The 12,071-nt window shown below is 39.7% G+C and overlaps 1 protein-coding gene across 5 annotated transcripts in view; it reads right to left on the minus strand.

Annotated features, from left to right (window-relative positions):
* Nucleotides 1-12,071, minus strand: part of TPR (translocated promoter region, nuclear basket protein) — a 247,582-nt gene that overhangs the window by 16,906 nt on the left and 218,605 nt on the right. For all 5 annotated transcript variants that reach the window (XM_030205416.1, XM_030205413.1, XM_030205412.1 and 2 more), the window contains exons 42-44: nt 8,804-8,897; nt 6,508-6,686; nt 654-722 (exon numbers count right to left, since the gene is read on the minus strand). In XM_030205416.1, coding sequence (XP_030061276.1) covers nt 654-722; nt 6,508-6,686; nt 8,804-8,897 — 342 coding nt within the window. The remainder of the gene's footprint in view (nt 1-653; nt 723-6,507; nt 6,687-8,803; nt 8,898-12,071) is intronic.

Consider the following 12,071-nt stretch of genomic DNA (forward strand, 5'->3'; position numbering starts at 1 on the left):
CGGAAGTTTAATGCAGGGTATAATGTGCATGCATGCTAGTTAATACTGCGTAAACTGGACTGAATGGCTGGCTATGCCAATAGGTCCACATTGTCAAGTTTTTGGGTTTTTTTTAAATACCTTATACACACAATGAGAATAAAGGCTTAGTGAATCAAACCCCTGGGATGCATTCATTGAACAGACTTTACAAGACTATTTTAGCCCAATGGATGAGCTTATGTTGAATTCCAGTTTAGCCTAATGTCACATATTTATTTTTTTCTTACAAATATTTTTAAAAATATTGTAGGACTGATTTCATTCTTGCAAGGATTAAACTGGTGTCCCTGATGAAATCACAGTCCTACAAAAATTAAAATAAGTAAATATTGAATACAGGCCTTAATTTTGCAACAGTAATTTCAACTCCAGAGTTGTGTGGAAGTATTTGATTGTGGGAATTAAAACAAAATCTATCCATTCACATTGTGTTTCTACTTAATCAACCAATCCTCAAAAATGAGTAAACTGTTTCTCATATTGTGGACTGCATGTGCATATAATCGATATAATTCAAAATAGGGGGTATTAAAATTCAGACAGGGAAGGATATATTCCAAATATGAATCTCCTCCAGGCATTATCACACAGGTCCTCCCTTCAGTACTTACCATACCACCAATACCAGGGGTCAGCTGAAGTCCTCGTCCCACAGACTGCCTGCGACTCATCTGGATTCTCTTCAAGGCAAAAGAAAAAATTCATGTTTAAAAGTGCAAGATCTCACACAGAAACATCTGTACAAATGGTTTCCAAAATGTAGGCTGCGACTCCGCATGGGATGGCAAAACCAGGGCTATTTGCCCTTCCTCTAGGCCTTCAATGTGACCTATACCCCCTAGCGGCAGTCGCATGAAGCCTGAGTCAGTGAATGTTCACAGGCCCTAACCCCCTCCTCCAGGCTGGGTCTAATATTAGGCTGCAATTCACAACCCTATGCTATCTGTTGTCACCAGTGCTGCTGCCTTCATGTTTTGGATAAAAGGAAGAGGGGGTGGACATAGGAGTGGAGATGGCGAAAAAGTTAGCACATCATCTGAGGTCACGTGAATTTTTAAGCATTAAAATGGTGTTATATTGGATAAAAGTTTGGGAAGCACTGATCTACTCATTTCATAAAATTATCGCACAATGATCATCCTTTTGTGTGGAAGATATAATCAAAGGGCCATTTTATCTGCATACAATGGAGGAAGGCATACCCTATTTATATCCAATTAGGGGTATCGTGAAAACCTGACCCATTGGTAGCCTTCAAGGACTGGGAGTGTATACCAAGGCTGTAAATATTAGCAGCAGGTTGCTTTTTAAGGGAAATAGCAGAGAGAAAAAACAAAGGCGTCTAATTAAATGTGAGCCAATTTATTGAGGCATGAGCTTTTGAGGACCAGAGTCTACTTCATCAGATGGACGCTAATCATGGAAAGCTCATGCCACAATAAACTGGTTAGTCTATAAGGTACCACCTGCTTCTGTCAACTTTGTTATTCCAGACTAACAAGGCTACCCCTTTTAAATCTCATATTAAATGCATTCATCTGTTCATGCTACCAAGCCTCCTAAAAAACCACCAAAACTGCAAATGAGCTCCCCAGTTTGATTATATACTTAATCTAGCAGCTGGGTAAATTTTAGATCTAAAGTGATCTGCTTCTCTTCTCAGGTGTCAGGGTCAGCAACAGCATTTAAATTCAAAAACAACTTCTCATTTCAGGTTCATGTCACTATTACTTTGTCACAAAATTCTTTCACTGCACCGCATTTTAGATCAAGTAAATAACTCACCAGTTCCAATTATTTTAAATGCATCAATACCAAGGGACTATCTGCATCTCTTAAAAAGTTAATTTATGTTTCTTCAAAACGTCATTTGTAATTTACTGAGTACTATTTTCCAGATTATGTCTTTTAAAAGTCATGCCGTATGACTTTAATTCATTCTTCTGAAAATTCTTTTAGCAGCATGCTTTTCTCAAGGAAGTTGCAATAAGGACCAGAAAGGAAACACACTGGTGTGATGCGATTAGTATGTCTACCAAACCTGATGGCTGTCATGGGAAGTCCTGGCAAACTTTGGTTTGGCAGCTACTGCATTTGTTGATAGCTCCAGTCTTTAATTGACTAACATTTCGCCTGAGTTGCGTTCTTATCTTTTCAAAGACTGCTCCATCTCAGCAATCTGCAATGTCCTGACACGCCAGTTGATGATTTTGTCTTACAATAAGACTCCTAAGGCAGGCAATTTGCCAAAACACGGTGCTGTGTTGAGCTGCTTATTGGCTTTTAGGAATAAAACCTGTTTGATATTCAACTCTCTTGTGGTTCATTGGAAGTGTCGTGTTGTCTACACTACTCTCCTGACTTCCTTTCTGCGTTTGTAGTGTCCCTTGTTCCTCCACTTCAGTGGCTGACCTTTCCAAACTTTCTAGAACAGCACCTTAGAAAATAACGCTTCTGCACTGATACAGGGAGAGCAGAATAAAAAACATAAGTACATAAGCACCGCCATACTGGGAAAGACCAAGGGTCCATCAAGCCCAGCATCCTGTCTCTGACAGCGGCCAATCCAGGCTTCAAAAACCCGGCAACCCCCCCCCCCCCCCCCAAAAAAAAAAAATGTTCAATGGACTTTTCCCTCAGGAATCTGTCCAAACCCCCTTTAAATTCCGTAAGGCCAGCTTCTGTCACTACATTCTCCGGCAACGAGTTCCAGAGTCTAACTACATGCTGAGTAAAGAAAAACTTTCTCCTATTTGTTTTAAATCTACCATATTCTAGCTTAACAAAATGTACTATACTGACTTTCAGTATAAATAGAAGAGTGGTAAACAGTCTGTAAAGTGGAATAAGAATCATAGACAGAGAAGAAGCCAAAGTGGTGAACGGGAAAGACTAAAGATTAAATTAAGCTGATTTTAAACCAGCATGAAGAGTCAGATTATAGAAATGAGTGGTAAAAGCAAAAAATGCAAGCAACAGAGAAAAATAAGTTTCAGAAAAGTTTAAAGTTTATTTGATATACTACCTATTAGAAAAAGCTGTCTAAAGCGGCTTATAACTAAAATAAATCAATCTGCTGCCATAAGTCACAGGACCCCAATCCTTGGTAGTAACTAGATGAAACTTATGAAGGCTGCTTTATAAAACAAATGGCATAACAAAGAAAAAAAAAGGTCTTAAGGCCCGATTTAAATTTTCGAAGAGATGGATCCATTCTTAAATTTAGAGGCAAGGGGTGGGTAATTGGCCCTGGAGCTCCATGCCCACCCACTAACTGTCAAACGTTTGGATGAAGAGCCAAGTCTTTACCCTCTTCTTAAATTTATAGTATGAAGGCTTTAACCTTAGATAAAAGGGCAGGGCATTCTAGAACACATGCAAACCTTGTGAGTGCCCTCTGGGGAAGGGGGAGAGACATGAACTAGATTGTACGTAGAGGTATGCAAGGCACAAAAGAGAACATAATGAATGAGTTGTTCTGACAGATAAAGTAGAGTGCAGTAGAGGGCTTGTAGGTCAACACTGGAACCTTAAATTTCATTCCATAAAAGATGGGGTGCCAATGATGAAGTGGAGGAGCAACCTAACGGTTTGTGCAGTGGGCTGAGAACCTGGGGGAACTGGGCTTGATTTCCACTATAGATCCTTGTGACCCTAGGCAAATAACTTAACCCTCCACTGCCTCAGGTACAAAACTTAGATTGTGCGCCCACTAGGGACAGAGAAAGTGACAATGCAATATGTAAACTGATTTGATTGTACTTGAAGAGTTATGCTAGCCCTTGCTCTCAGTAAAATACAGGCCAATAGCTCATAATAAGAGCTAGGCTTCTTAAAATCAAAATCATCTCTGATATAAAAGAGAGCTAGCTTGTAAAAATCAGAGCTCACCTTTGACACAGTTACATTTCACTGTAGCAAGTGCTGAGCTGGCAAGGGAGGGGGGCATTTGCTCTGGGACTGGCACCTGCAAGACGTCATGAGCAAGAGTTGCTATGGTTATGTAGAGATAGTACTGGGTCAGCTGCACCCTGGGTGAGAACATCCAAAGGGGGGCTAGGGAAAGGTTTGGGGAATATGCAAAGTCATCTCACAAGATGCGCTCTGGGCATATCTTGTTTATAGTTAGAGCCTAAGAACTTGTAAAGTCATTTTGATCAACTGATAAGGACCAAGAGCCCTGGTGAGAAAGACTAGGGTCCATTGGAATCAATGAAGTCAAAATTGTATACAAGCAGCAGTCTGAGGGGTATTAGATCAGTGAGTGAAGGAGAAGGGAGAAGGAAGGTTACAAGAGAGGACTCCAAAAGGCCAGAGAGAGAGAGGACGTGTCATGTTATGCTGTTCCACCATGTGACTGTCTGATTTGCTTGTACTGCTACTGGTAAGATTGTAATAAACTATCTTATTATATCTATTGAATACTGGGTTCCTTTCTAATTACAGACATAGCTACAGCTTAGTCTGGGAAAGAAAGCCAGCAGATCAATGTCACAACAAAAAGATTTTATTGAAGATACCGTGTATGAACAAATCGCCCGACACAGGCCGTGTTTCGCCCACCTAGGGCTGCGTCAGGGGCTAATTTGAAACCTTCGTAAAGGGGCAAATATGGTGCATAAAAGTAAAGAAAAAACCAGCTAAAACGGGAATCCTGTGGTCTCTAGCATACACAAATGGACACACCATTATTGAAGCTTCAATAATGGTGTGTCCATTTGTGTATGCCAGAGACCATAGGATTCCCGTTTTAGCTGGTTTTTTCTTGACTTTTATGCACCATATTTGCCCCTTTACGAAGGTTTCAAATTGGATATTGGATTTTGCAGATCGTTTGCCTTGTTGTTTTTTGGGACCCTACAGCTTAGTCTGTGCAGAACTGTCATGAGCAGATACCAGGTTGGGGTGATTAAGGATCTAGAGGGGATTTGCAATTCTGTCCAGGATAGCAAAAAGCCCCTGGCTTCCGCTGCTCAAACAGGAGAGGCAGATCTAATTAATTTACATACTGCAGGAAGGCAGTGTGTAAACCAGTTAGTACTGGAAGGCCAGAAGGGGAGTAACATGATATGTTACTTGCAAAATGTTTGATCTGTTGTAATTATAGTTTAGTGTGATAGCAGAAGCCATTATAGGTCATCTAGTGGACCTGTTAGGAGTGCCTGAATCATTGACTATTAGACCTTTATTATCCAAATGACCCTGATCAAGGGTGTCTTTTGTAGTGCTTAGAAACTTGACTTGGTAACTGATGTAATTCATAGCTTAAAAGTAAGCTGTGTACCAAAACAAATGCCTAAGATAGTAACTGATTCTTTCAAAGCAGGAATCAGGTGAAAGCCTGGCTCTTCTCCCAAGCCTTTAATACATAGGGTGACTTGCCTGTACACCATTCTGTATCTGGACTAGTTCCTTAAATCTTGCTTAACTGTACAAAGAACTTGCCTTGAGTTTAGCCATCCGTCTTTGTCCCCATCTATGTATCTGTGCTTGGCCCCTCAGCTATATGGTAAGCTGTACTGTAGAAAAGCATTATCATCATATCTATGATATTTGAATGTTCTAAAGTGTGCTTATTAGATGGTTTCATTAGTATTATGCTGGCATTGTATTATACCTCTGTTATGTGAATTTCGGTGCTGTTAAATGTATATATTTTTGATCCTGTTTTATGGTAGTCCTATTATTAGGTTTAAATTTGCATTTTCAAGTTTATCACATTTATTGTATTTATATTTGATCATTTTACTATCATTATGATGTTAATAAAACTAAGTTTTATGTTAGTATGTGCCATATACCACCTTGGGTGAATCTCTTCATAATGGCAGTTAATACATCTCAATAAATAAATAAAATAAATTCTAGTGTTAAGAATCATTGGTGAACCAAATGGCACTGCACTTTGACAGAGTTCAGTTGAAAACTGTATACATGGAGCCAGTCTGTGACAGAATTCCTGCAGCAATTCAAAGGGCTTGGACTAGTAGAAGGGGGGTGGGGTGGACAGAGCTGATCTCTGTGGACCACCACAGTAAAGCATGCTATGCTTGTGAAAATGCTAAGCTGTAGAGAAAAGAGATGAACCATTTAAAAATGGTTCCACCCACATCAAGATCAACTAGATGAAGAGATTAACATGGAATGACCCACCAAAGGAAAAGCAGTATTCAAACTAAGGATGGCAATAACAATTTTCTTAAGCTTGACCTTGGTAAATATAGCTACCAAAGCAGGTTCTGTACCATGTTGTGAATGAAAACCCAATAGCCTCAAGTGACAGACATGCATTTAAGTAAAACTACAAGTTGCCTTAGGACCACTTTTTCAAAACTCTTGGAAACAAATGGAAGGTTAGACGTGATATGATAATGCTAAATGATAAATATGTCTATCCAAAGACTATGAACCTCTGACATGCTCCACAGAGACCTGGAGTGGACTTTTCAGCAAAGATTCGAGTACCTGTGCTGGTGGTCCCAGCTCCTGGGGCGGAGCATGAATAGTCAGCCGTGGTGGCAGAGAATGTGGAGGTCTCCTTGGAGACTGAGGTGGTCTGGATCCTGGTCTCTCGGAGGCAGAGGAGGGCTGTTCTCTCCCTTCATGAGAGAAGGTGGACTCGGCAGCATTTGTGCTTCCATCACCTACAGAATAATATATTTACCCTTCATTGATCACCGCTGCCAGAAAGCACATACAAACAAGCTGAACTGCACAATCGTCATTAACTAAAGGTATCACCATGCAAGGAGATAAGTGGTTCACGTTATACAAGCAGAATGAGGCAACAGTGACCCAATTAGCACCCCTAGCAATTAGGAAATTGCTGGTTTCCAACTCATTCTAAAAGAACATTTGAATCATTACACATGCATGACACAGTCACCACAGTCACCCTGGGAAGATTTTTGGGGATGTTTATTCAAATCAACATAACATGAGCTTAAAAATAAAATCCTCAACTTCAGTGGTGAAAGCAGCAGGCACAAAAGACTGAAGGAAAATATTTAGGCTACTCTTCTTTGAAATTTATAGTTGTACAGTCATCATCCAGATGACTGTACAACTAAATATTCTGAATCAACTCAATTTCCAACCTGACAATAAAATTGCAGTGCACTGATAATCTGTTATTTCTACAGCTCTGGAGTTTTCGATATAAAACTGAAAAGGAACCAGTACATCCGTTCAACACATAGGACTATTTATGTCAGTGCTTCCTAAACAAAGTCATGCATGCTGCTTTTATAGATGTAACCTGGGCAGGCACTCTATTGGCGTGCCATCATGATGTACCTGGGTGGAGTTATGAGGCATTGTTGTGGCAACGAATAGATTGAGAAAAGATTGTGTGGAACTTATCTGTAGGTCAATTCTATAGCCTAGGCAATAATATTTACATGAGTGTTACAAATGTAAATGCTTAGAATGTTAAGGAATGTGTTTTGATCCCATGTATGTGTGCACTTATGCATATATAGGCCAGCATGCTGCCTAAGAATTATTCTGCAAATACCTGCTTAACTAAAATGCTTATTTTCAAGGGGACATACACAGAGGGCAGAGCACAGGCAAGGCATAGGTGCGGTGCCCACTTATGTGCATAACTTACTGGAGTTATGTGTGTCCCTACTGACACTTAGACATTTGCACTTACCGCAGCTCTATGGATGAAATAAGTGTGAGTGCCTACAAGGCGCTCCCCAAATGTTTCCCCCCTTCTGTGACTAATAAAAGCCTCTGATTAAATTATGCCTGGATTGCCTGAATGCCAGCCCTGGAACTCCAAGTGACATAAGCTCCATTTCATGTTCCAGCCTCATTGCTGTCAGTTTCTACTCTCTCTGGCACCCCATGACTGCTAAGGAAGTAATCTGCACCAGTCAATATAAAATCTGTAGGTAGCACAACCACATTGTACAAAATGTCACTAGAAAGCTTTGTGCTGTCTGGAGTGAAGCGATGTAAAGCAAAGTTGTACTTATCAGTTCCAGAGAAGGCCCCAAGATAGTCCTTGAATATTAAAAATTATCACTGCAGCTGTCATTGAGCAAGAGAAAATATTTATGTAGGTAGTGTACAGTGGCACAAATAGGACTGAATGGGCCCTGGATGGAAAATTAAGATGGTTCCCTAGTAGTAGGGATCCTTTCACAGCTCCAGTAACCAGAACCTGTGAAATCCAAACACATTCCAGACCTATATAGAAAATCTGTTATAATAAAGCAGCACTAATGTCCAGGACTAAAACAGCAACAACCCTTTCTATAAAAAAAATACAATATACTTCCTGATGGAAAAACAGGCCAAATCAGACCCCTACAAATTCTACATAGAAACTAAATACTACCAGAATACCTCATTTTAGTTATATGCCCAAAACAGAGACCTCAAAAAATATGAAACAAGAGACCACACAACAGTACTAGACACACGAAGGCAAAAAACTGAACTGCAATCCTCAGGTGGATTCTTCTCATCTCAAAAAGCATCCTTCCATTGGGAGAACATTATGTTTATAATTTAATAAAGTTAGAGCCTAGAAAACAATCAGGTCTTAACCTTATAGGCCCTGCCTCTCTGGCTATCATTAGTTGTCCACTTTTATGCATAAGCTCTGTTGTGCTTGCTTGGATGGTAATGTGAAATGAGAATCAACATTCTACATTTTCATCCATTTGCTGCATGTTGAATAAGAATAATCTGTAAGAATAAGCTAGGAGAGATCCTTTCTGAAGCCAGAATAGCATTTTGTTCTTACCACTGTTTTGAGAATCAGCTGCTCTCTGGCTGCTGCCATCACCTCCTCCCATGCTTTCCTCAGTCTCAGTACCTGGGTCAGCACCATCAGCACCCTAAAACAGGGGTGGGGGGGGGGGGGGGGAAGTAGTCATCAATATAAAGAAGCAAATTTACATATTAAAGGATACAGTAACGAGCAAAAGTTAATGAACCTTCTAGGACATTTTGTAACTTAGCAGAATTTATACTAAAAACATGATCCTAATCCAAAACCCTGATAACAGGGAAAGAGTAAAACAGATTTTATGCTGCTTATCCTAGGAAAAAAAAGTAGTGGATTTTCCCAGGTCTATCTTAATAATGGTTTATGGACGTTTCTTTAAAGAAATGATCCAAACCTTTTTTCAACTCTGTTAAGCTAACTGCTTTTACAACATTAAGTTGTAAAAGCAATTAAGTGAAGAAAGATTTTCTCTGATTTGTTCTAAATTTACTACTTAGTAGCTTCATTGTTTTTCTGGAAACAGTAAACAAGCAATTCATGTATTTTACAGACTTCTTTCTATTATATCTCCCCTCAGCTGTCTCTTCTCCAAGCTGAAGAGCCCTAGCCTCTTTAGCCTTTCCTCATAGGGAAGTCGTCCCATCTCCTTTATCATTTTCATTGCCCTTCTCTGTACCTTTTCTAATTCTGCTATATCTTTTTTGAGATGCGGTAACCAAAACTGCATATATTTGGGGTGTTGTTGCACCATGGAATGACACAAATAAATTATAATATTCTCAGTTTTGTTCTCCATTCCTAATAATTCCTAACATTCTATTTGCTTTCTTAGCTGCCACTGCACACTGAGCAGAGGGCATCACCATTTCATCAACAATGACAACTAGATCCTTCTCTTGGGCAGTGACTGCTAATGTGGAACCTTGCATTATATAACAGTAGTTTGGGTTCCTCTTTCCTACATATATAACTTGACATTTGCCTGAAATTCTAAAAATGGCCTTATAATTGCACGCACAACTGAATGAGTCAATTAGCGCCGACAACTGAGTGCTAGTAATTATCGGCACCAATTGGCATTAATTGAAATTTATGAATACATTTTTAGTCACAGGGATCCACATGTAAATCTTACATATGGCTCCAAAGAGAGGGTACGGCCATGGGAGCGTCGGACATCCCTACAATTTATGCGTGCTGTTATAGAATAAGTGGGATCTGCTCCTAATTTAGACACATGGATTTACTTGGTGTAAATCCTTGCATCTTAAAGTTAGGCGCTGATCTCAGCACTAAGTCTACTCTAAAAAAGGTGCCTAACTTTCAATGCCGTTACAGAATAGTGCTTAGTGCATTTTTTTTCAGTGCTGACTTTTTGGCACTATTTATAGACTTTTGTCCTTAATGTGAGCAAGTGCAATCTGCCATTTGGATGCCCAATTTCATAAGGTCCTCTTGCAGTTTTTCACAATCCTCTTGTGATTTAACAACTCTGAAAAACTTTTGTGTCCTCAGCACATTTAATTACCTCACTAGTTCTTCTCACCTCTAGGTCACTTATAAATATGTTAAAAAGCAGCAGTCCCAGCACAGACCTCTGGGGAGCCCCACTATCTACCCTTCTCCATTGAGAATATTGATCATTTAACCCTACTCTCTGTTTTCTATCTTATTCTTAATCCATAATAGGACACTGCCTCCTATCCCATAGCGTTTTACTGTCCTCAGGAGTTGTTCGTGAGGTACTTTGTCAAATGCCTTTTGAAAATTTAGATGCACAATATCAACCGGCTCACCTTTATTCACATGCTTATTCACTCCTTCAAAGAAATGTAGCAGATTGGCAAGACAAGATTTCCCTTGACTAAATCCATGCTGGCTTTGTCTCATTAATTGATTCCTATGTATATGTTCCATAATTTTGTGCTTTATAATAGTCACTACCATTTTGCTTTGCACTGATGTCAGGCTCACCAGTCTGTAATTTCCCCGGTCACCACTGGAACTCTATTTAAAAACTGGCATTACATTTGCAGCCCTCCAATCATCTGGTAACATGCTTGATTTTAAAGATAAATTACACAGCACTAATAATAGCAAGTTCATTTTATAATTTTATCAGTACTAAAGGATGAATACTATCTGGTCTAGGCGAATTGCTATTTAATTTATCAAACTGCACCATTACATCTTCCAGGTTTACAGACATTTGTTTTAATTCCTCCAACTCATCATTGAATAACATTTCTGGCACTGGTATCTCTAAGGACCACTTATGCCGTTTGCAGGGCATGACTCAGCTTGTCCTCCAGGGAGTTGTCTTTGCCTTCCAGGTAGGTGACTGAGGGAAATACCTTAAGAAATGGCCCAGGTCTTCATCCTCCCAATTTCCCAACACCGAACGTATGATCCTGTTCCCACCTACTTGTTGATTTAATACATCACCAACTCATTGTCTGTACCAATTTTGTTGGCCAATCAATCTCTGAAAGCTTTTAGAGTTTTCTATATTGCTCTCAGTTCCAAACAATTTATCGGGTGGCGTTTTAATTGGTGGGACCATGATACCCAAGTGTGCAGCCCATCTACAATGAGCTCCTTAGACCAGCTGGAAGGCCATCTGTCATATTTTGTTCTTTAATACTGTGGAATTTGGAAGGGAATGTCTTTAGCCAAATCACATTATTGGATTGTACCGCCCAACAGGACGGAGTTACATCAAGGAAGCCTTGTCAAAGATCTGACGTTCTGCAGACTTGAGTGGTTTGAATCCACTGTATATAAGATCTATTGAGCTTGCCTAATTTTGAGATTGTTCAAGGCATGTTACATGAACTGTTGAATCAAATGGTCCATTGTTCTCAACATGTTCCATGCTATGTCTGCTGAGTCTTCTGGATTTCTACCACTACAGATACTAGATTGGCGATCCTCTGCTGCAGTAGAAAGGCTTCATCTGAGATGTGTGGCGACAAGCATAGTTGGAACTTAGGATAGCTTATAACTCTATTACCCAGATGGTTATGCACATGGATCTTGTTACCTCTTCTCAAGATTTGCTCTTTTCCAGCCTATTATCTAAAATATGGAAACAAACTCTGTGTGCACAAATATGCTGCTATAATTGCAAGGCATTTTGTTAATGCCCTAGGATCTGTAGTGAAGCCAAATGGAAGTATGCAATAGTAACAACTAGTAAATAAGGCCCGTTTCTGACACAAATGAAACTGGCGCTAGCAAGGTTTTCCTCGGAGTGTGTATGTTTGAGAGTGTGTGTGTGAGA

Source organism: Microcaecilia unicolor, chromosome 6 (genome assembly GCF_901765095.1).
Source record: "Microcaecilia unicolor chromosome 6, aMicUni1.1, whole genome shotgun sequence".
In the NCBI taxonomy this organism is placed as follows: domain Eukaryota; kingdom Metazoa; phylum Chordata; class Amphibia; order Gymnophiona; family Siphonopidae; genus Microcaecilia; species Microcaecilia unicolor.